Below are 19,180 nucleotides of genomic sequence, written 5' to 3'. Positions count from 1 at the left end.
CTCTCTGGTAGCACTGCCATGTTTCTATTTGAAAGACTGCCAGAGGACAGTCTGCTGTTTGAAGGGTTTCCCAGTTTAAAGATAAAACCCACGGAGGCCATAGAAGAGAAAGCAGGGGTTTTGAAGCACCTGTCAACAGTTATTTATCTATTTATTTTATGTTGTTGTTGTTGTTGCTGCTGCTGTTACAATAGATTTATGAATCACCTTCTAGACCACCATCTCAAGGCAATTTACACATTAAAAACCCCAGTTAAAAGCACAAAAGAAAATACATTTAAAACAAAACTAAAACCTTAACATAGTGGACACTCGTGGTAAGGAGCCATTTATCCAGCTGGGAAAGCCCCTTTTTCCTCCAAGGAACTCAAGACAGCACACATGTTTCTCCCCATCTGCATTTATTCTCACAACAACCCTGTGAGGTAGGTTAAGCTGAGAAACAGTGACTGGCCCAAGATCACACAGTGATCTTTATAGCTCGGTGGGGTTTATTGACCCAGCTCCCCCAGGTCGTAGTCCAACACTTTAAGCACTAGAGCACACTGCGAGCACACAGCACTTGTACAGCAAGCACACCAAACACCTCGTTAGTGTCTAACCCCTAGGGTGGAGTGCATTATATTTCCCATTAAATATTTGCATTTATTTCTAAATATATATCTATACATATAAATGACCATGTGCAAATTTTGTGTGTCTTATTTTGACCTTCTGGTGCATTTTCTCTTCTTTGGCTATGCCTACGTGGCCATTTATTCACTGGATAGTCCTGAGAAAACAACTCTCTCTTTGCATAGCCTGCCTGCCTTTCTTCATCTTGGGGGGTACATAGCTGTGTTTTCACTCTCCCCAGCACCATCTAAGCAGAACCAGAAAAACACTTTGCTCTTCTCTTTCTCCAATGTTGCAATATGAGTGTGGAGGGACAAGACCCTTAAAAACAAAAAATGTCATCTGCTAGCCTGCTTGTCTCGTTTTGCAATGCAGTATCTATACATTTAAAGGTTTTCTGGTATTTTCATAGATGCATAGTTCAGTTTATCTATTCTGAACATCTTTAAATGAATTTTTCTCAGGCTATTAAGTAGTTGCCAAAGTACAGGCATGCCTCGTTGTATTGCACGTCACAGTTATTCCTCCTTATGAGGATGGGGGTGCAACTGCAGGCAGCCCAGCCACGTCCATAGTAAGGAAATTCCCCCCCCCCCCGCATCACCACCGCCCCTTTTCTGGCCACAGTAGAGGAGTGGGTTGGTGCTGGAGCTGTTTTTCCCCCTCCCACCTCTGCGGCCTCAAGGGCCTGGATTAATAGTACAATGGTACCTCGGGTTACATACGCTTCAGGTTACAGACTCCGCTAACCCAGAAATAGTACCTAGGGTTACAAACTTTACTTCAGGATGAGAACAGAAATCGTGCAGCAGCAGCAAGAGGCCCCATTAGCTAAAGTGGTACCTCAGGTTAAGAACAGTTTCAGGTTAAGAACAGACCTCCGGAATGAATTAAATTCTTAATCAGAGGTACCACTAGTGTAAACATGACTTTTGGATGCACTGGGAAACAAAAAAAAGCGTGACTATCTTTATTACAACATTCACTTTGTTGTGGTGGTCTGGAACTGAACCCACAATATCTCTGAGGCAGAGGCGCCAACTTGGGCCCCAGTTTGTGGGTGCCCAGTGGTGTGCTCAACATGATGTCATGACATCATTTTGCACATGCTCGCACATGTGTTGCTTGGCCTCTGCTTCCAGAGAACACAACAAAAGTGTTTGTTTTTATTAATTCCTTCCATGCAGCTCAAAGTGACATATTTGGTTCTCCTCCCCGTTGACCCTCACAACGGCCCTGGAAGGTAGGTTTGTCTGAGCTGCAGCAACTGATTCAAGGATAGCCAGTCAGCCTTTTGGACTGAGCAGGGACTTGAACACCAGCTAAATCAGGGGTCCCCAACCTGCAGCCCATGGGCCGGAAGCAGCCCATGGAGGCTGTTTAACCAGCCCCTGAGCCGCCCCCGAACCGAGCCGTCCACTTGGCGAGTCCCCACACGCTGCACTAAACTGGCGCAGCACGGCGCAGGGACTCTCTTCTGCGGCGCCAGAAATCGCATCTGCACATGCCCAGACGCTGGAAATCGCTTCTGTGAAGGCACGATTTTAGGCATCTGGGCATGCGCAGAAGCTATTTCTGGTGCCATGGACGTGTGCAGATGCAATTTCCGGCGTCATGCTGTGCCGGTCCAGCCCACGGAGGATCTCCATGGGAGTGATCCGGCCCATGCCCGGTAAGCCTTGCCGACCCCTGATCTAAGTATATAAGAACCATTGCGGGATCATATCATACAACAGAGGGTCATCCTGCCCAGCTGCTGAATGCATTGTCTTAAATTGTTGTTGTTGTTATTTAAAATGCATCTATTTTTATTTTTATCCTGAGGTACTGCAGTGGAATAATTCAGAGGCTTCATACCTGAGCAGTACAAAATTGATAATATCGGCTGCTTCAACACGAGAGCCTTTTACTAGTGCTGAGGCACTATTTTTCCACAATTAGCTGCATGTGAAATATAAAGTATAGCTAGAAGGGAAAGTATAGTGTTGCATTAATCAGCCGATGGCCAAGATCCTGTTTCATAGCGTCAGCAGAAAGTCTCGGATCTGACTCTTGTGTAGAAATAAATCCTCTTCACCACAGTAAATAAGTTTTTTTAAAAAAAAGCTTTACTTGCAGAACCTGGTTTCTAAACATTTAGCTATAGACAATAATTGTTACAAAGCAACAAAATGATACGTTGCATGTTAGCAATGGGTTTCAGTCTTTTAAAGTCCAGTAAATCTCTCCCTCTGACTGCATGCTGTTTAGAAACAAAAACAGCCAAAGAAGTCTTGTAAACTGCCATGCCATATTGAGGGAGGAGTCAGTGTTGCTGGCTGGCTCCTATATATTTCTCTCGGCTGCATGTCTGAGGTTCCGAAGAAAGTCACAGAGCATTTTGACTATTCCCAGGGAGCGCTCCTTTGTCCTTGTAGCTATGAAGGCAGCCATTGTCTTTCTGCTCCTCTCCTTGCCATGTGGCTGCAACTCTGGTAAGTATCGCCAATACTGTTTATGTCTCTTTAAGATGGAGGTAAAAGTGTGATCAAAACCAGAGATTGGCAGTGAAAATGAACAGAACCTTAAGAAGAGCCAGTCCCTTCCTTCCTTAAAACTTGAGAAAAAACCACCATTTTATCCTCTCGACAACCCTATGAGATAGAGTGTGTGAGAAAGCGACTGGCTCAACATTCACACCATACAAGCATTATGATACCACTTTAAACAGTCACAGCTTTCCCCAAAGAATTCTGGGAGCTGTAGTTTATTAAAGGTGCTGAGAGTCGTTAGGAGACCCCACTATCCCGCACAGAGCTACAATTTGCAGAGGTCCCTTGGGAAGAAGGATTAATTGTTAAGCCACTGCATCGCTGTTATTAATTTTACACTCCTAAGGCATGAAATAAAATATGTGTAAAAAATGTAATTTTCAAATCACTTGCTCTTCAGCTCTTCTTTTTCTTTTAACCTAGGTTTGATTTCTTGTATTGCTGTCAATAACATTGTGCAGAAAGGGCTTTTTAAATCGGATTCGGTGTTTCAGGAAGAACTTTCAAAGTACACAAGTGACGTCCATGCGATAAATGGTGTACTTAAAATGAGAGCAAGTGTATTCGAGTTGTCTTTGCTCCACAAACTGGCTTTGGTGGATCTGGCGGTAATCTTCTTTTTCTATTTTAAAAAAATGTCCTTGCTTTTCTTGCAGTTAACTCTGACGGGTCGTCGTAACATTTTCACAAATGCTATTCAATTAAGAAAAATCATGCTAATGTCCACATACTGAACATGAAAGAACGTAGAATCACACAGGTTTCCAGGGACTTGAGTAATGTTTAAAAATTAGAACAAGTTTTCTATCTACTAGAGAATGGCGAAACCCTGGACCACTGGACTGGGTGCAACCTACCCCATGTGGTCTGCAGTGCCATCCTAGGCGGTGGCAGGAGCTGGTGCCAGGCTCAAAACAGGAAAACTGGTAGGAAAACTGGAAGTTGTGTTTGCCACAACTTCAACCTCTCTCAGTCCTCTCTTACGTTTTGGTTTGTAGTTGCACCTGCAAGTTGCACAGTGCAAGTTTAGTGCTCATTTCTGCAGTATTTGCAAATAGATTTTATCTGGACGTAAATACACAGGATCGCTCCGTCACTAGAGCATGAGACTCTTAATTTCAGGGCCAAGCCCCACGTCAGGTAAAAATACCTGCATTGCAGGGGGTTGGGCTAGAAACACCCTCAGGATCCTTTCCAACTCTGCAATTCTATTCTTCTATGAACACAGAAATGAGCACTCAACTTGTGTTATATTCTGCTACGTTCCCAGAAGTGGCTTTTACGTTCTGTGAAAGCTCATTTATAACGCAGAAATCAACAGTCAAGGAAATGTGAAAAGGAAATAAATTGCTGTGTGGAGGCAGTCTCGGTAGACAAAGTGGTGCTTATGAGGTGGCACCACTCACCAAGGTAGCTTAGGCTCCCAGATGCTCACTGATATTAGATTTAACATGGGCAGCCAGAGGTCCAAGAGCGTATGTACTCCAGCGGGGGTGGCTTGTCAAGCAAGCTGAAATCCCCTCATCTACACAACTATTAAAGAGCCAGGAGGCCTGTCCTCTTTTGTATCTGGCCAGCCTAGGAATCACACTTGTGTTAGATATAATATCAGCAAGTTTTTGTAAAGGAACATGTGAACAGGTGTGGGGCCATCCCAGCATCCGTCATGTAGACATAAGCACTAGTGGAGGAAGAGGAGTGGAGGGGAGAGCGCACCGCCCCGGCCATCGCAGCTGCCCCCCCCCCCCGCCAGCGCTGGGCACCACGCCCTCGCAGGTGGCCAGCCCCGCCCCCGCCTGCTCTCTGCCCCCCAGTGCCGGAGCATGAAGCTCCGCCACTGGACACAAGGCATGGTGCTCCAATAGCACTAGGTCAAAACTACCACAAACAGTGGTGTACAATTATTTTCCGTATACTCAGTCAATGTTCTCCACTCTTCTTTAAACATATGTTCTTCTTGCTCTCTTGTTCTATGTGTTAAACCTGCAAGTTCTGCATATTCTAACATCTTAAGTTGCCAATCCTCTTTATCTGGGACCTCGCTCATTTCCCATTTTTTGGCTAACAAAACATGGGCTGCTCTTGTTGCATACATAAACAAGATTTTCTGACACCTAGGAATTTCTGTCTGGGCTATTCCTAATAAAAAGGACTCTGGTCTTTGGGGGAAGGTAATTTTTTTTAAAAATTCCCAATATTCTTTTACCATTTTACATGTCAACCACATATGAAAACTGGTCCCCTCCTTTTCTTTACATTTCCAACACATATCTGATTGTACATTATACATCTTAGCCAACCTACTTGGAGCTGGGTACCATCTGTGAATCATTTTCAGATAGTTCTCTTTCAATGTGTAACATGCAGTAAATTTCAAATTTCTTTTCCAGAGTTTATCCCAGAGGTTTAAATCCATATTGTGTCCTATATCCATTGCCCTGTGGGTCATTGAAGCTTTCACTAGTTCGTCTTTTGTTTCCCATTGTAATAGAAGGTTATACATTCTCGACAAAAGTTTATCCTGGTTTTGTAATAGTTCTTTTTAAAATTGTGAGCTTTGGTCCCAAAACCCAAAAACGCTGGCAGCGTTAAGATAAATTCAACAGTGTAATTAATGTTTGAATGGTGTAAAAATGGAAAATTGATTTGAATGGTTATAGTAAAATATGCAGGAATGGAAGATATGTAAAATGAACCATGGAAAGAAAAGAGGGGAAGTCATTGGATATCAATAAGTTTATAAAAATATCTATTTCGAATTGTAAAAATAAAAAATAATAAAAAATATTAAAAAGACTAACACAACTATAGTGAGGGTAATCTGCGAAGATGTGAACTTATCCCATATTGCTATGTTGAGAGGACTTTATGCTAAATTTTCTTCTGCCCTTTTAATTTCAGGCTGATGTACTGAAGATGTGCTGACAATTCAAAGGAAATCTTCAATAACATTGCAGGCCATCTGCCAGCAGCAGTTGCCCAGTACTGCTCACTGAATGATGCACCCTTTTCTCTTTCTGCTTTCACTGCTCAAGCCCTATCCTTCCTTTAGGGTATATTCATCATGCTGTACAAAACCAATGAGAAACCTCTTTATAATATTCCTGAATAATACAAGCTTCAAGTTTCATTAAAATTCCTTATCTTGTTGCATTCAGGTAAATTACAAACGATCTCTGTGTGTTTTCCAGCAGTTACAGCAGCAATTTGGGTCTCTGTAACATGTAGTGCTGTATGGCTGATAATACTTTTAAGGAGTTTCACTTTCAATCTTGCAAGTAACTGAGGCAATACAACGGCTTATCCACTACAAGTAATTCAATATGGAAAAAGACGGTAATTGGTGTGAGTCTGGGTAACTCTGCCAGTTCCAGGAGCATGGGGAGGTAACAAAGGTGAATTCTGACCACTGTTCCTTCACCATCTTGGCTCTGTCTTAAGTCTGCAATACGTGAAAGTAAACTTCAGTGCAAACCTTGTAAAATACAGAAATTGTCTGCATGAACACACAGAACCAACGCATTCAATTTAATTTGAGAAATGATTTGGAACATGCATGGAAATTGCATTTGTGGTGACAACTGCAGGTGCAGGTTTTTTCATGTTTGTTTATTTTTATTTGACCCATTGTGGCTTCCCAGATGTACCCATAATGAAGAACCTGCATGTCTTGACCGCCACCCATGAATGCTGGTTTGCAAACAGCAGAAGCAGCCAAAAAAACCAACGCATGAATATCAACTGCAAAAAAAACTACAGTGAAAATTCTACATGTTTAAATAATGTAGTTATTTTACAGGTTTAATTAACATAGTTTAGATAAAAATAATCTCATTGAAAGAAAAATAATCTCATGGAAAAATATTGTAAAAATCAGTGCCTCATATAAATATTAGCAGCAACGTTTTTTCGACTCTCGTCTGATGGACCAGAAGGTAACTCAATATCAGACCCTGAAGGTGTTTCTAAAGCACAGGAGCAGCAAAGGTCTTTTTTTCCAGCCAGTTGGCATCCCCAGCTGGGGGGAAAGGGATGCAGGGGGGAAAGCCTTCTGTTTGTGCCTCAGCATGGGGGAAAGTGGCAAAGTGGGGTGGGGTTAGATAGAAAGCTGTTGGGCAGAATGATCCCTACTGTCTCAATTTCCCTATTGTGCCAAAAGGTGGAAGGCGATTGAAAGTCAATCAGTTTATTTCTGCATATCAATGATAGCACTTGTGATAGAATCCATTCCACAATCATCATCATCATCATCATTTATTATTTATACCCCGCCCATGTGGCTGGGTTTCCCCAGCGACTCTGGGCAGCTTCCAACAGAATATTAAAATACAATAGTTGATTAAACATTAAAAGCTTCTCTAAACAGGGCTGTCTTCTAAAAGTCTGGTAGTTGTTTTTCTCTTTGACATCTGGTGGGAGGGCGTTCTATAGGGCGGGTGCCACTACCGAAAAGGGCCTCTGCCTGGTTCCCTGCAACTTGGCTTCTCGCAGCGAGGGAACCGCCAGAAGGCCCTCGGTGCTGGACCTCAGTGTCCGGGCTGAATGATGGGGGTGGAAACGCTCCTTCAGGTATACTGGACCGAGGCTGTTTAGGGCTTTAAAGGCCAGCACCAACACTTTGAATTGTGCTCAGAAACGTACTGGGAGCCAGTGTAGGTCTTTCAAGACCGGTTTTATGTGGTCTTGGCGGCCGCTCCCAGTCACCAGTCTAGCTGCCGCATTCTGGATTAGTTGTAGTTTCCAGGTCACCTTCAAAGGTAGCCCCACGTAGAGTGCATTGCAGTAGTCCAAGCGAGAGATAACTAGAGCATGCATCACTCTTGGTGAGACAGTCCGTGGGCAGGTAGTGTCTCAGCCTGCATACCAGATAGAGCTGATAAAGAGCTGCCCTGGACACATATCCAATGTTCCAATGTATCCAGAGCAGCTGTAGGGCAATCTAGTGATAGAGACAGTGATTTTGGCTTGATGACTACATGTGAACCTGAAATGAAACAAAAGCCATCAGTATTATGAAGGGGAACCAATATCCTAACATGGCTGGTTTCAGGTCAACAGGCAGTTGCTGGAACCAAAGGCAAGCTATGCGTCCATCTTGTCAACAATGCCATCATGTTCACTTTGTGTGGGGCATAATTGCTCATAAGTTCTGGGGCCCCACTGAAACTGGGAAACAAAAAAATATGTGTGTGGCTTGCTTTATTGTGATATTCGCTTTATTGCTGTGGTCTAGAACTGAACCCACAAGATCTCTGAGGTATTGTCGCGGACTGGCTGGACACGGGAATGGTGGGAGGCACCAGTTGGGGAACCCCCAAGGGAAGAAGGCTCAGAGCCAGGGGATTGGTGGTGGGATGATGATGAGTGGTCAGAGGGAGAAGAGGGAGCAGACTGGGAGGAGGAGGTGTTGGCAGAGGCGGAGCTAGCTGCTCTGGCACCCAGAGCGGCGCACATGCTGTGCACCTAGGGGCGGGGCTACCCATCTCTGGGGGCGGGGCAAGCATCCCAGGGGGTGCTGCCCACAGTGAGTGTCCCGGGAGTGGGGGGCGGAGGGCGATGGCACCACCCCCTTCCTCTGCCAGTGGGTGTCGGAAGCTGAAGAGGTAACATGGTTTATTGTTCAGGAAGAGGCTGTGGCAGAGGGAAGTCCAAAATCAGAATCTGAAGCAGGAGAGGAAGGAGGCCAAGAGGCAGAGATGAGTCAGGCTGGTGAAGAAACGTAGGTGTCTCCCTCTCCTGCTGCAACAAGCTCTCCTCCCCACAGAGAGTCTCCCAGGACCAGAAGAGGTCTGAAGACAGAGGAGCATAGACAGGCATGCCAGCATAGTTTCAGATTGCTTGGGAAGGACCCGGGGGGAGGATGAGATTCAGACAGCTGTGGGAAGGCAGGGACCTTCAGCCTCCACAACTGCCTCATAGGGGCAAGACCTACTGAGAAGAGTTGCTGTGCTCATTAGGCCTGGCTCTCCTGAGCAGGCCTTGCTTCTTCAAATAAAGAGTAAACGCTACGTACTCTGTGTGATTTATTGCTGATTTATGGCTCCCTGACAGGTATGCCTGTATTAGGATTGTGTATTTTCAGTGTGCACTATTTTCAGATATTCTATTCATTCTCAGAGATTTTCATACCCGAAATTTTAACTTACAAGGCTGGCTGCATCATTAGAGACAACTTGCTTAGAGTAGCTGGCATGGGAGAGGAGCAAATTAATTCCCTTCCTTCTCCTATGCAGTCAAAATCTTTTAGCAAAAGAAAAATATATTTGGAGATCCAGCCAAGGATCTTCCACAGACTATGGGATTTGACTCTTATTCTCATCATGACACACACACACAGCCCAGGCTTTCTTAAGAGTCATACCTGGTGTTCTAGAACACCCAGAAGTACTATGAAGGGCAATTGTCTGTTTCTATGGCAATTTCATGAAGGTTCTTCACATGAAGGGGAGGAGAAATCCCTGCAAACGGAGATGGGTTCTGCCTGTTCAGAATTCCATCTTCTCCTTAAACTGTCCACAGCCCTGTTGACAGACAGCAAGGAAATATCCTGCAGAAAACACTGTTGCCCACATCAGTTAAATCTCCAAGGGCAAAAGAAGGTGAATTAGCACTCAGTGGCCATTTAATAATTGTTTTAGTTTATATTCATTTTTTCCTCTGTTTCATGTGCTGTGTAGTTAGTTACCTGACTCGTTTGGAAGTCGGTGGCTGATTCTGGGCAGGGGTTTAATACTGTAAACGGATCACTTAGATAGTGCAAACTGGTAATCAGCAACACAAGGTTTTCTATTTATTTATTTACTGGGTTTCTCCCAGGAAAGGTAAATCCAGATTAAACAGAGGGAGAAACACAGGGTGGTATTTTGATGACGACAACTATGCCATGTGGAAGCTACAAAAGATCTTGGATGCATGAAGTGCCCCTTCCCACAATAAATGGTGGCCACTGTGAGAACAGGGTGCTGGACCAGATCAGCAGCTGGCATGATCCACTAGGCACTTCTTATGCAGGACAGGCCTAATTCTTCCATTCTTCGTACTTCTATCTCCAATACAACCCAGATAATACAATGAGACTCTACTGAATTGGTAACAGTCGTGTTAATAGCTAGCTATAGATCCTGCCAGCTCAGTGCAGGGTACAATAGAGTTACCCCCAGGAGGATGTATCCAACCTAACCTTTACACAAATTCGCTCTGTGTTCTTCATTTCTTAGGCTTTCGAATAGATTGCCATCATGAGTAATGGAGGTTGGGTGGGCACATGGAGGCCCCATCGTCCACGAGGACCAGTCATGGCCCAGTATTCCAGCCCTGGGCCCAAGTACAACATACCGGGAGCAACAGGTAAGCAAACAGAAACAGAAGTATAGTGGGGTTTAAAAAGTTGATTTAAAAAAAAAGGGCTGGACAGCAGGAGCAGTCTGCCAGGCTGGCCCACCTCACAGAAATTGATCAGGGGTGGGGGAGCTCCATATTCCGGTACATATTTTCCATTTGGGGGCATGTAGAAACTTGAAAACTCTTAGAGCTTGGGTCCCCTGCTGGCTCTTGGCCGGGGATACCAGTCCCCTCTGTACCCTGTCCCTCTCAGCTGCCCTGGTGCCCCACAACTAGAAATGACTGAGATCAGCTGCATCATCATAGGAGAACATATCTTCCCAGGTTCGATCCCTCGCGTCTCGGACTAAATGATCTAAGGAAGCAGGGCCGGGAATGTCCTTTGTCTTTGAGATACTGGAGAACTGCAACCAGTCGGAGGCAACGCCTTACTCCTGAGCTCTGTGTCTGTCCTTTTTCAGGTTATATCTCGCACATCCCTACCAAAAGGAAAGCCCCTGCCTACAGTATGTATGGCGCAAAGCCCCCATCCAGCAAAGACAGAGTTCCGGGTCCTTATGATGTGCAGGGCTATATGACAAACAGAGGAAGGCAATCAGCTCCGTCTTATACAATGGGTGGTCGATTCAGAGTGAAAAAGGAGGTTACCCCAGGTCCTGGTGAGTAATAGTCACCCATCCAAGGTATATGTTGACGGCATCTGCTAACCCAAGACTAAGGTAGAGTTTGGGTGCATCGTTCCAAAACTGGCCTTTGGAATGATTTCTTATGGCTACGTTGAAAAACATGCGGTGTCATCCTCAGATTAAATAATCCATATGAGTTGCTTGCTCAGACAGAGACTGGGCTGATTCTGTTTGTTCAGTTTCTTTCTTTTTTTTTTCGTAAATTTATTTATTTGGTTTTTCAATTTAAATATCCAACAGATATCCAACATACGTCATAAGGTTCCATAGAATCTCCTGGACTTCCCTCCTCCCCTTTGTGGGTCCATACGTTAATCATTTCTTCCTGCATCTTTTATAGTAATCCAACTGTTTGTTACGTTTCAACGTGCCTGATTATTTTTAGAGAATAAAAAAGCTCTGTCAAAGGCTGCATCTGGATGTTTGTCAAAAGTGTCCTTGAATCTTGCCACAACATCAGGCATATCTCGTATGCTACTGTTGGCTTTAGGTTGAATTTTGTCTTATTTCTCAGTTTAGGCTGCATTTTGTCTTGTTTCTTGGTTGTATTTTTTATATTGTGCCATGTCAATTTTGGGTAAGCTGCTTTGGGCAGAATCCAAAGAAGTTCTTCCACTAGTGCGGGAGTGGGGACCATATATTGACCCTCCATATATTGCATTGTCTCTAGTCACTTGGCCCTGCTTGCTGAGGCTGGTGGTCATTGTGGCTCAACTAGTTCAACTAGCCTAAGGATTTCCACTTGCGCAACAGAACTTCTCCCTCTCCTCTCCCTGCATGCCCCTGCACCCTCCCAGGGCCGGCTCACAACATTTTGGCATCTGAGCCAGGCCCCAAAATGGTGCCCCTGCCCTCCCTGGGAAGAAGGGGTGAGAGAAAATCTATATCCAAAACGGGGGGGGGGGGATATCAGCATTAGATTCTGCTGCCCTGGCAAATTCAGCCACCTGAGGCAGTCACTTCACCTCATTGGCCACAGAAGGGACACCCAGTTTCCTGCCAGCTCGTAGGGACATAGATACTTTTTCGTCCACCGGTGCATACACCCTTTGTACCAGGGACAGTTCTGTGGCACGAACTTGCACAAAACACACACTTTTTTGGCATCCTTCTGTCTAGAGAGACAATGGAATGTTCCTCAGGGGGTGAAGTCAAACTGCCAGAGAATCACAGCGCCTGCTGTGGCTGCAGAGACCGGTAACTCGTAACTACTGCCTCCTGTGCTGTTTTTGCTGCATTAGCAGCACCACAGTGACCTCCCTGGGGTACAAGCCTGGGCAGTGTGTGTGGAGGTCCTGAGCTGCCCAGGAAACAAGACCCACCCCCTCTCAGCCTCAGTGATGTGGTCCAAAGGAAAGCAGAGCAATGCGTTTGGCACCAGCTTGGCTGCAGGAATTGCCAGAAGGAGGCATACAAGACGCCGTCCAACCATCTTAGGGACTCCACTCAGGATTTGTGTGGTGTTTCCTCCTTAGCCTTTTCTTCTCCCGAAAACAAGGCAGTGGGTATGTATATGCATAAGGTAATTTATATGGAGAAACTAAGATGGTGAGTGGTTGGGGTCTTACAAGCACCACACGGTGAAGAAGGCCCGCGTGCCATAGAATTAAAGTTAAGAACAGGAGATCCAGAAAACACCTGTTGTCTCTGCAACTCCCAATAGCATCCCTGCTTCCCACACTACATTCTATTCCTTCTGTATCTGCTGTTTTATATTCATCCAACCGCGGTCTCATTTGCAATCAGAATAAATCATGCAAAATGTACATTCATTCTGCATTTTAATTCACATGCCTTAGTCAAAATGTGATGAGGGATTTACCCTCCCTGCATGCAGAATGTTAACTTTTTAATTAACAAAACTGTAGACAGCCCTTCAGAGGCTTTAGGACATAGCAGTCATTTTGGCATGGTGAAAGATGAGCTTTAATCTAATTGCATCCATTGCCTTCCCATCTACCTAGCCTCTTACTCACCAGAGAAGTCACGGAAAATAATTTATCAAAATGCTCCTGCACATTCTATGTCATTCAGGACTCGTGGTTACAAAGTAGATGCCACACCAGGTAAGGCTTATCCCTTATGGTTTTGTTTTTTGCTTTGTTGTTGTTGTTGGAAGGCATCAAACATAGGTTGTCTTAAGAAATCTATCGATGATGAAACACAGCGCATTAGCTCAGGTCTATACATGTTTACTTGAGAGCAAGTTCAGCAGGACTTACATGTGCATGTTTAAGCCTAGGGGTGTAGTATTATGCTTCTGCCATTCAGAAAGGTCTTCTCTCATGGTGGTAAGGCTGTGGGTGGCTGGCATCATGCTAACCCGGTATTATTAGCTTGCTAAGATATCACCATTCACAAATTAGGAAAAGAAGAGCGCCTAGTCTTTGCAGTTAGAGGATAGACTTGGTGGAAGTGGGAAATAGCTTTTTATGTTTTGACCTGTGAACTTGAGCGCTGGAGAGAATGTGCACATGGTCTCTGGAGGAAAATAAAATTAAGAAAACTCTTTTGAAATGGAGGAGGTGCTGAAAAGCAATTTCTGAGATACTGTATTGCGATGGTTCGATGTTCTAAGACAGGTGTGGGGAAGAAGAAGAAGAAGAAGAGTTTGGATTTGATATCCCGCCTTTCACTCCCTTTAAGGAGTCTCAAAGCGACTAACATTCTCCTTTCCCTTCCTCCCCCATAACAAACACTCTGTGGGGTGAGTGGGGCTGAGAGACTTCAAAGAAGTGTGACTGGCCCAAGGTCACCCAGCAGCTGCATGTGGAGGAGCGGAGACGCGAACCCGGTTCCCCAGATTAGGAGTCTACCGCTCTTAACCACTACACCACACTGGCTCTCCTTTGGCCCTCCAGAGGTAGCTGAACTACAGCTCCCATCAACCCCAGCATGGCCAAAGGCCAGCGATGTTGGGAGCTGTAGTTCAGCAACATCTGGCAGACCAATGGTTCCCTACACCTCTTCGAAGGAAAATGGTCAAAAGTTTCCTAGGTGGTATTCCTGAGCACTTAGGCCAACCTGAAGTAGCTCTTTCGATCCCAGCCATTACCTCCCTCCTCCTCTGGCTCTGCTGGAAGTCTCTGGTGCTCCTCCCAATGGTCCCCATGTTCCTCTTTCAGGTCCCAGCGCTTACACGATGCCTGAGGTCCTTGGACCGCACACAGTGGCCACCTCCGCCGGCCCTTCTTACTCCATGACAGGGAGGAGTAAGCTTGGGCGTTTTGATGAAGACTTGCATAAGGTAGACTACTGGTTCATTTCATGCCTTGTTTCTCTGTTGGTTACCAATAGTCAAAGTTGTGCCTGCTCTGGTCCATTTTTCTGAGATTTGTTTTAATCTTGATTTAATGCATACTGCTGGTTGCTAGTGCCAAAGAGCCAATTTATGCTCTTTCATGGGGGTCTGAATGCTAAAATTATTCATTCAGGAGCAGATAGAAATCTGGCTGTGATGCACTGTTCGCTCTTGCCATGGTCATTTTACCTTTTTGCAACACCTTTAATCTTGTTTTACCCCTACTTTTTAGCTCCAGTTGTGCAACATCTTTTACTCTAATTTTCACGTGTCCTTAAAAATAAATATAAAAGAGCAACTCAATGACAGGTCCTATTTTCATATTTGCTTTTTTATTTTACAACTGCACTGATAAATCATTGGGGAGCGGAAGATAATTAGTGAGAGAAGTAAAGTGTTGCCACGGTAGAAACTATATTCAATATATTTTGGTGTAACACAGGGAGTTGCTCAATTTTCCAGGGAAATTAGGAGATATGGGTTGTATTATTACTTCATCTATGGGAATCCTGTTCCTTCTCTTACAGACCCCTGGTCCTGCTGCATATCATAAGCCCGATACAGATATCTACAAAAAGAGAGCGCCCAAGTATTCTATGGGCGGTCGAAGCAAGGGTCTAAGAGCTGGGAAAACACCTGGGCCTGCAGACTATAGTGTAGGAAAGGTGAGAAGCAGCTTCCTTTCATTCTTAATTGTTTTCAGCAATTATTACTCCCATGTACGGATATTCTCCTTTCCTGGCAACAGAGCCTGAAATTGTGGGATGTGAGGAGAGGGAAATGTTTGTCCTAATATTACAGAAACAGAAGTTAGAAGCTGGTCATAGGTAGCTTAGCAACCCTGTTCATTTTTGTTAGACGTAATTACCAAACCATCAACTTGTTCTGGCCCATGCAAATAATTACTAGTGATATTCTTTATCTAGATTGGTCCATTTGTCGCACGGGTCTGATTGGGACATCACATTTCTGCTTCAAGAAACCATGGTTTGTTGGCTCAGGAGCAAGCAATGAGTTGGAGCAGTCCCTCCTCTCCTTATGCAGCTGGCTGTCAGAGAAACTTTCTGTATTGTTGAATGACAGTTTGCCATGATGTCTAAAGTATAGCTTTAAAGCTCTCTACAAGCCAGGATTGTAAACCGAGAACAACCAGTGGTTTGCAATCCTGATTTACATGGTGTGCTTAGACCTGGCTTGGATGTAATGCAAACTATAGTTTAACAAACCAGTCTCTTCTGCTGCCAAACACATGGTTTGACAGGTTGGGAACATAGTGAGACTACTCAGTAGCGGAGGAAGCTTCTCTGGCACCCGGGGCGGGACACCAAGGGGCAGGGCGAATCGCCCAGTGACGGATGCGCGACATCTGTACGGAATACGCATGTGCGAAGACCATACAGGATGCCGCACATGCGCAGTCCGTATGGGCTGCCGCTCTCACGCAGCGGCATCCTTACAGAATGCGCACGCATGGCAGCCCATACAGTCGCCGTGTGAGAGGCAGCCCATACGGACACCTGTATGGACGACACAAGAGCGTGGCAACCCATACGGACGCTGTGCGAGCAGCGCCCTTACTGTGTGCGCCCTCGGCCGCTCTACAGCTGGGGGGAGGCAGGGGCCATCTTGTCAAACCCGCCCCCCCCCCCGGGTGGAACCCGGGGTGATCTGCCCCCTCCGCCCCCCACTTTGTACGCCCCTGAGACGACTACAGGTGTGCGCAAAGCAGTTTGGGGGTTTTGTGAACTGGTGAACATGAAAATCGCATGAAATTTTGTTTGCAAGTGTGTGCTGCTGGATCTTGAAACTGTACACACTCCATTTCCAGAATCAACCATGGTGCTACTTAATTGCATATGAAGTTACTCAGACCAGAAGAAACAAGATGTTGAAATTACTGTTTATCTCCAAGGGTCCACAATGCCCAGGATATTCATCTAGCTCCTCCAGCAGTATTTCATGAAACACTGCCCCAGTTGTGCTCTGCAATTATTAATTATCTGTACTTAATAGTTCCACTTAACATTCCATTTAAAATGCTTCTTACTCAGTAAACCAGCAGGAAGCAGCCTGTTCTGTTAAGCAGAACACAGAGATCAAAGAACAAAATGAAGAATCTGTTAGCAGAAGCCTAGCCTGTTTCACCTAATATATTTTACACTCCTTCTGCTTCTAGGTATCATTGCTCAAATCTTGTGCTCCAGTTGTCACTTTTGGAATCAGACACTCCGACTACACAACACCTCTGATTGTGGACGTCTGCTGAATTCATCCCTTGTACAGAAAATGATTTTTCTACTGATATTTCTATATCATGTTCCTCCACATTTTAACAGTTAACCACCAGCTGTTTAACTGCATTTTTTTACAAATACCAGAGCTAAAGGACCATTTAAAATATTCAGAAACTGATTACCATTCAAGACTGAAGTTCTGTCCTCTGATGAAGGCATATGCCATAAGCCCCTCTTGTGAGGAAGACAAAGCGCAGCTCACACTTGCCCTACTCTTTGAGCCCAAGGAATACATATCTAAAGGCACGTCGGCATTCTGACAACTAGTATACAATTAACGGTGTCATTCTTCATAAAGTAGGATCCAATATATATTAAATATATATATGTATTTGTGTAAAAAAGCTACTTGTGTTCCTGATCCAGAATTATTTCATGGAACTTGTTTGTTGCAATAACTCACATAAAAAGTATTTTGTATATTCCATATCTTCAGCTGAGAAACGTGTTTTGAAATAAATAAATAAATCAGGAATAAAATGTTTATTTCATGTCCTAGCTATAAAATAAAATAAAACATCAGTTCTTTTGTAGAGGGTTCACTACTCGAAAACTGTAGGAATATTCTGAACTTGAAAAGTAGAATGTTAAGCTTTTTCATAGAGAACTAGCAGTAATAGTGATAACAATACTGCCTTGCAGCTCAGTCAGGATTCTCACCCATTCATACTGGTACAGCAGCTGAAATAATTGACGCTGTGAATGGTTGCATCCCCTCCTGCACAAAGGTGTAGAGGGGGAACCAGGATCTTGCCAGTTCCCCCTCCTTATCATCCTTTGTGCATTATATTTATTGTGTTCATCCTCAGAGCAACTCTGTGAGGAAAGCCATTTCACAGATGAGTATATGAGGCTGTACCTGTCCCCCCCCCCCCCCAGGCTACACAATAAGCTCATAGCACAGATGAAACTTGTTCCAAGCCCTACTCTGTCCACTTGACCACAATTTAGACAGTAACTTTATTACGGCATAAGCTTTCATGGTCTACAGTCCATAAAATCTGTTAGTCTTTAAAGGTGCTACAAGATTGTTTTTGCTGCAAAAAGCAAATAAACTCTCTTTCTCACCGTGCTGTAGCAACAGAATGTCAATTGAGATATCTTTCAAAATAAAAGCATAAACTTCTTTATTTAGATTTATCTTTCAAAAGCCTCCTAGCACATGATGTGGAATATCTGCGATCAGATCTCCCAATATCTTTTTAGAGCTTTAAAAGGAGAGGGGTATTTAACCCTTTCCCTTGACACTGAAACAGTTAGCCCTGCTTTGAGACAGCAAGGCTATCGGCTGTGGGAGGAAGCTTTTGAGCAGTATTTTTGCCCTGATCTAGTTGCACTGGCTCCTGCCAAAAACTTTTAAGTCTAGAACAGGAATGGCATGCTATGAAGTTTGTCTGGCTTGGAAGCCAACTGAGAAGTGTGCTTTTAATTTTCTAGCATTAAAAAATGATAAATAAATCATAGTGACTTTAAAGAATTCAGCATCTTTTGACAGCATCCCTGAGTTGAAGGTTGCTTAGCTTTTCAGTGACCTCAGGTTCCTTTTGCCCATTGCATTTTTAGGTGTACTGTACACCTAGGGATATGAGGTGAATATGACAAACATTATTGCAACCACATGTATCAGGACGGGTACACTAGTCTAAGAGCTACGATTCACTGCGTGTCTCTCTGGAGTATGCATTTAGGGGTTCACAAACTGGGGCTTGCCGCCTTGTCCCTCATTCAGAGGTTTTAGAAGACAGGCTCCTGGAAGATTTTTTGACTTGCCCTCAAAAACATGATACCGATCTAGTTAGCTCACTTGTTCTAAAGAAGCAACTATCTAAAGAAGCAACTATAACATTGGGCAGCAGCCTTTATTGTCTTACATGCAGGAGCAAATATTTGCTTTTCCTAAGAATAGCCAAAGGTTACTAAGAAAGACTTTAGAAACTTTTTTGGCGGGCGGGGTGTGTGTAACATCCTGTGGCACAGCTGTGCTTTAACAGGTGAGGGCTGAAGGCTCAGGAACAGCTTGTGGGATTGTTGCTGCTACTGTATCTCCCTGGCACTGGCTGAGCTAACTGCCTCACTTTGCCTAATACTAGGTCAGGACCTGTATATACCAGAATTTATACTAGGGACAGGGATACAGAAAAAAAAAAATACTGGCAAGTGTTTAAAACCTGTTTTAATTTTATTTTTAAGTTAAAAAACGGTGAGAAGGTACTATTGCTATGATGAGATGTAATAGAATAAATGAGAAACAAAAAAAGCAAGATTCACCCAAATCAAGTCAGGCTTTGAATGACAAAGATCAGCAATGTATCAACTAGACCGTGATACACAGCAGAACTGTACCAGAATCTTTCTTCTTTATATTATTTCAATTGTGACATAGTAAATTATGGAAAGTTATATCTGGGAAAT

The 19,180-nt window shown here is 44.2% G+C and overlaps 2 protein-coding genes and 1 long non-coding RNA gene across 3 annotated transcripts; 2 read left to right on the top strand and 1 right to left on the bottom strand.

Moving 5' to 3' along the window:
• Positions 1-2,452: 2,452 nt before the first annotated feature.
• On the top strand, positions 2,453-6,856 carry LOC310693233 (uncharacterized protein). The gene is made up of 3 exons (XM_083475066.1): positions 2,453-3,089; positions 3,570-3,754; positions 6,048-6,856. Exons 1-3 carry the CDS (start codon positions 2,855-2,857, stop codon positions 6,069-6,071), a joined length of 444 nt encoding a protein of 147 aa, XP_083331192.1. The 5' UTR covers positions 2,453-2,854; the 3' UTR covers positions 6,072-6,856.
• Positions 6,857-6,926: 70 nt separating this feature from the next.
• On the bottom strand, positions 6,927-10,425 carry LOC310699113. Its single transcript, XR_014521934.1, has 2 exons — positions 10,327-10,425; positions 6,927-8,130 (listed from the first exon to the last, which is right to left on the bottom strand). It is a non-coding gene; the product is annotated as an uncharacterized lncRNA (long non-coding RNA).
• Positions 9,588-17,248, top strand: CIMAP1A (ciliary microtubule associated protein 1A). Its single transcript, XM_083462718.1, has 7 exons — positions 9,588-9,745; positions 10,364-10,493; positions 10,949-11,146; positions 13,138-13,239; positions 14,299-14,420; positions 15,002-15,139; positions 16,651-17,248. The coding sequence occupies exons 2-7, from the start codon at positions 10,385-10,387 to the stop codon at positions 16,738-16,740; spliced, it is 759 nt and encodes a 252-aa protein (XP_083318844.1). The 5' UTR covers positions 9,588-9,745; positions 10,364-10,384; the 3' UTR covers positions 16,741-17,248.
• Positions 17,249-19,180: the final 1,932 nt, after the last annotated feature.

This window comes from Podarcis liolepis (assembly GCF_965112155.1).
Source record: "Podarcis liolepis genome assembly, chromosome: 1".
NCBI classification, from domain to species: domain Eukaryota; kingdom Metazoa; phylum Chordata; class Lepidosauria; order Squamata; family Lacertidae; genus Podarcis; species Podarcis liolepis.
Note: the sequence above shows the minus strand (reverse complement) of the source record. Positions and strands in the feature narration are given on the sequence as shown.

Bases quoted from the DNA above. Each gene is read 5' to 3' on its own strand.
- LOC310693233 (XM_083475066.1), top strand. From the start codon at position 2,855: ATGCTGTTTAGAAACAAAAACAGCCAAAGAAGTCTTGTAAACTGCCAT. The intron at 3,090-3,569 runs GTAAGTATCGCC...CTTTTAACCTAG, and splicing joins GCCATGTGGCTGCAACTCTG to GTTTGATTTCTTGTATTGCT. The intron at 3,755-6,047 runs GTAATCTTCTTT...TTTTAATTTCAG, and splicing joins TGGCTTTGGTGGATCTGGCG to GCTGATGTACTGAAGATGTG.
- CIMAP1A (XM_083462718.1), top strand. From the start codon at position 10,385: ATGAGTAATGGAGGTTGGGTGGGCACATGGAGGCCCCATCGTCCACGA. The intron at 10,494-10,948 runs GTAAGCAAACAG...GTCCTTTTTCAG, and splicing joins CAACATACCGGGAGCAACAG to GTTATATCTCGCACATCCCT. The intron at 11,147-13,137 runs GTGAGTAATAGT...CCATCTACCTAG, and splicing joins GGAGGTTACCCCAGGTCCTG to CCTCTTACTCACCAGAGAAG.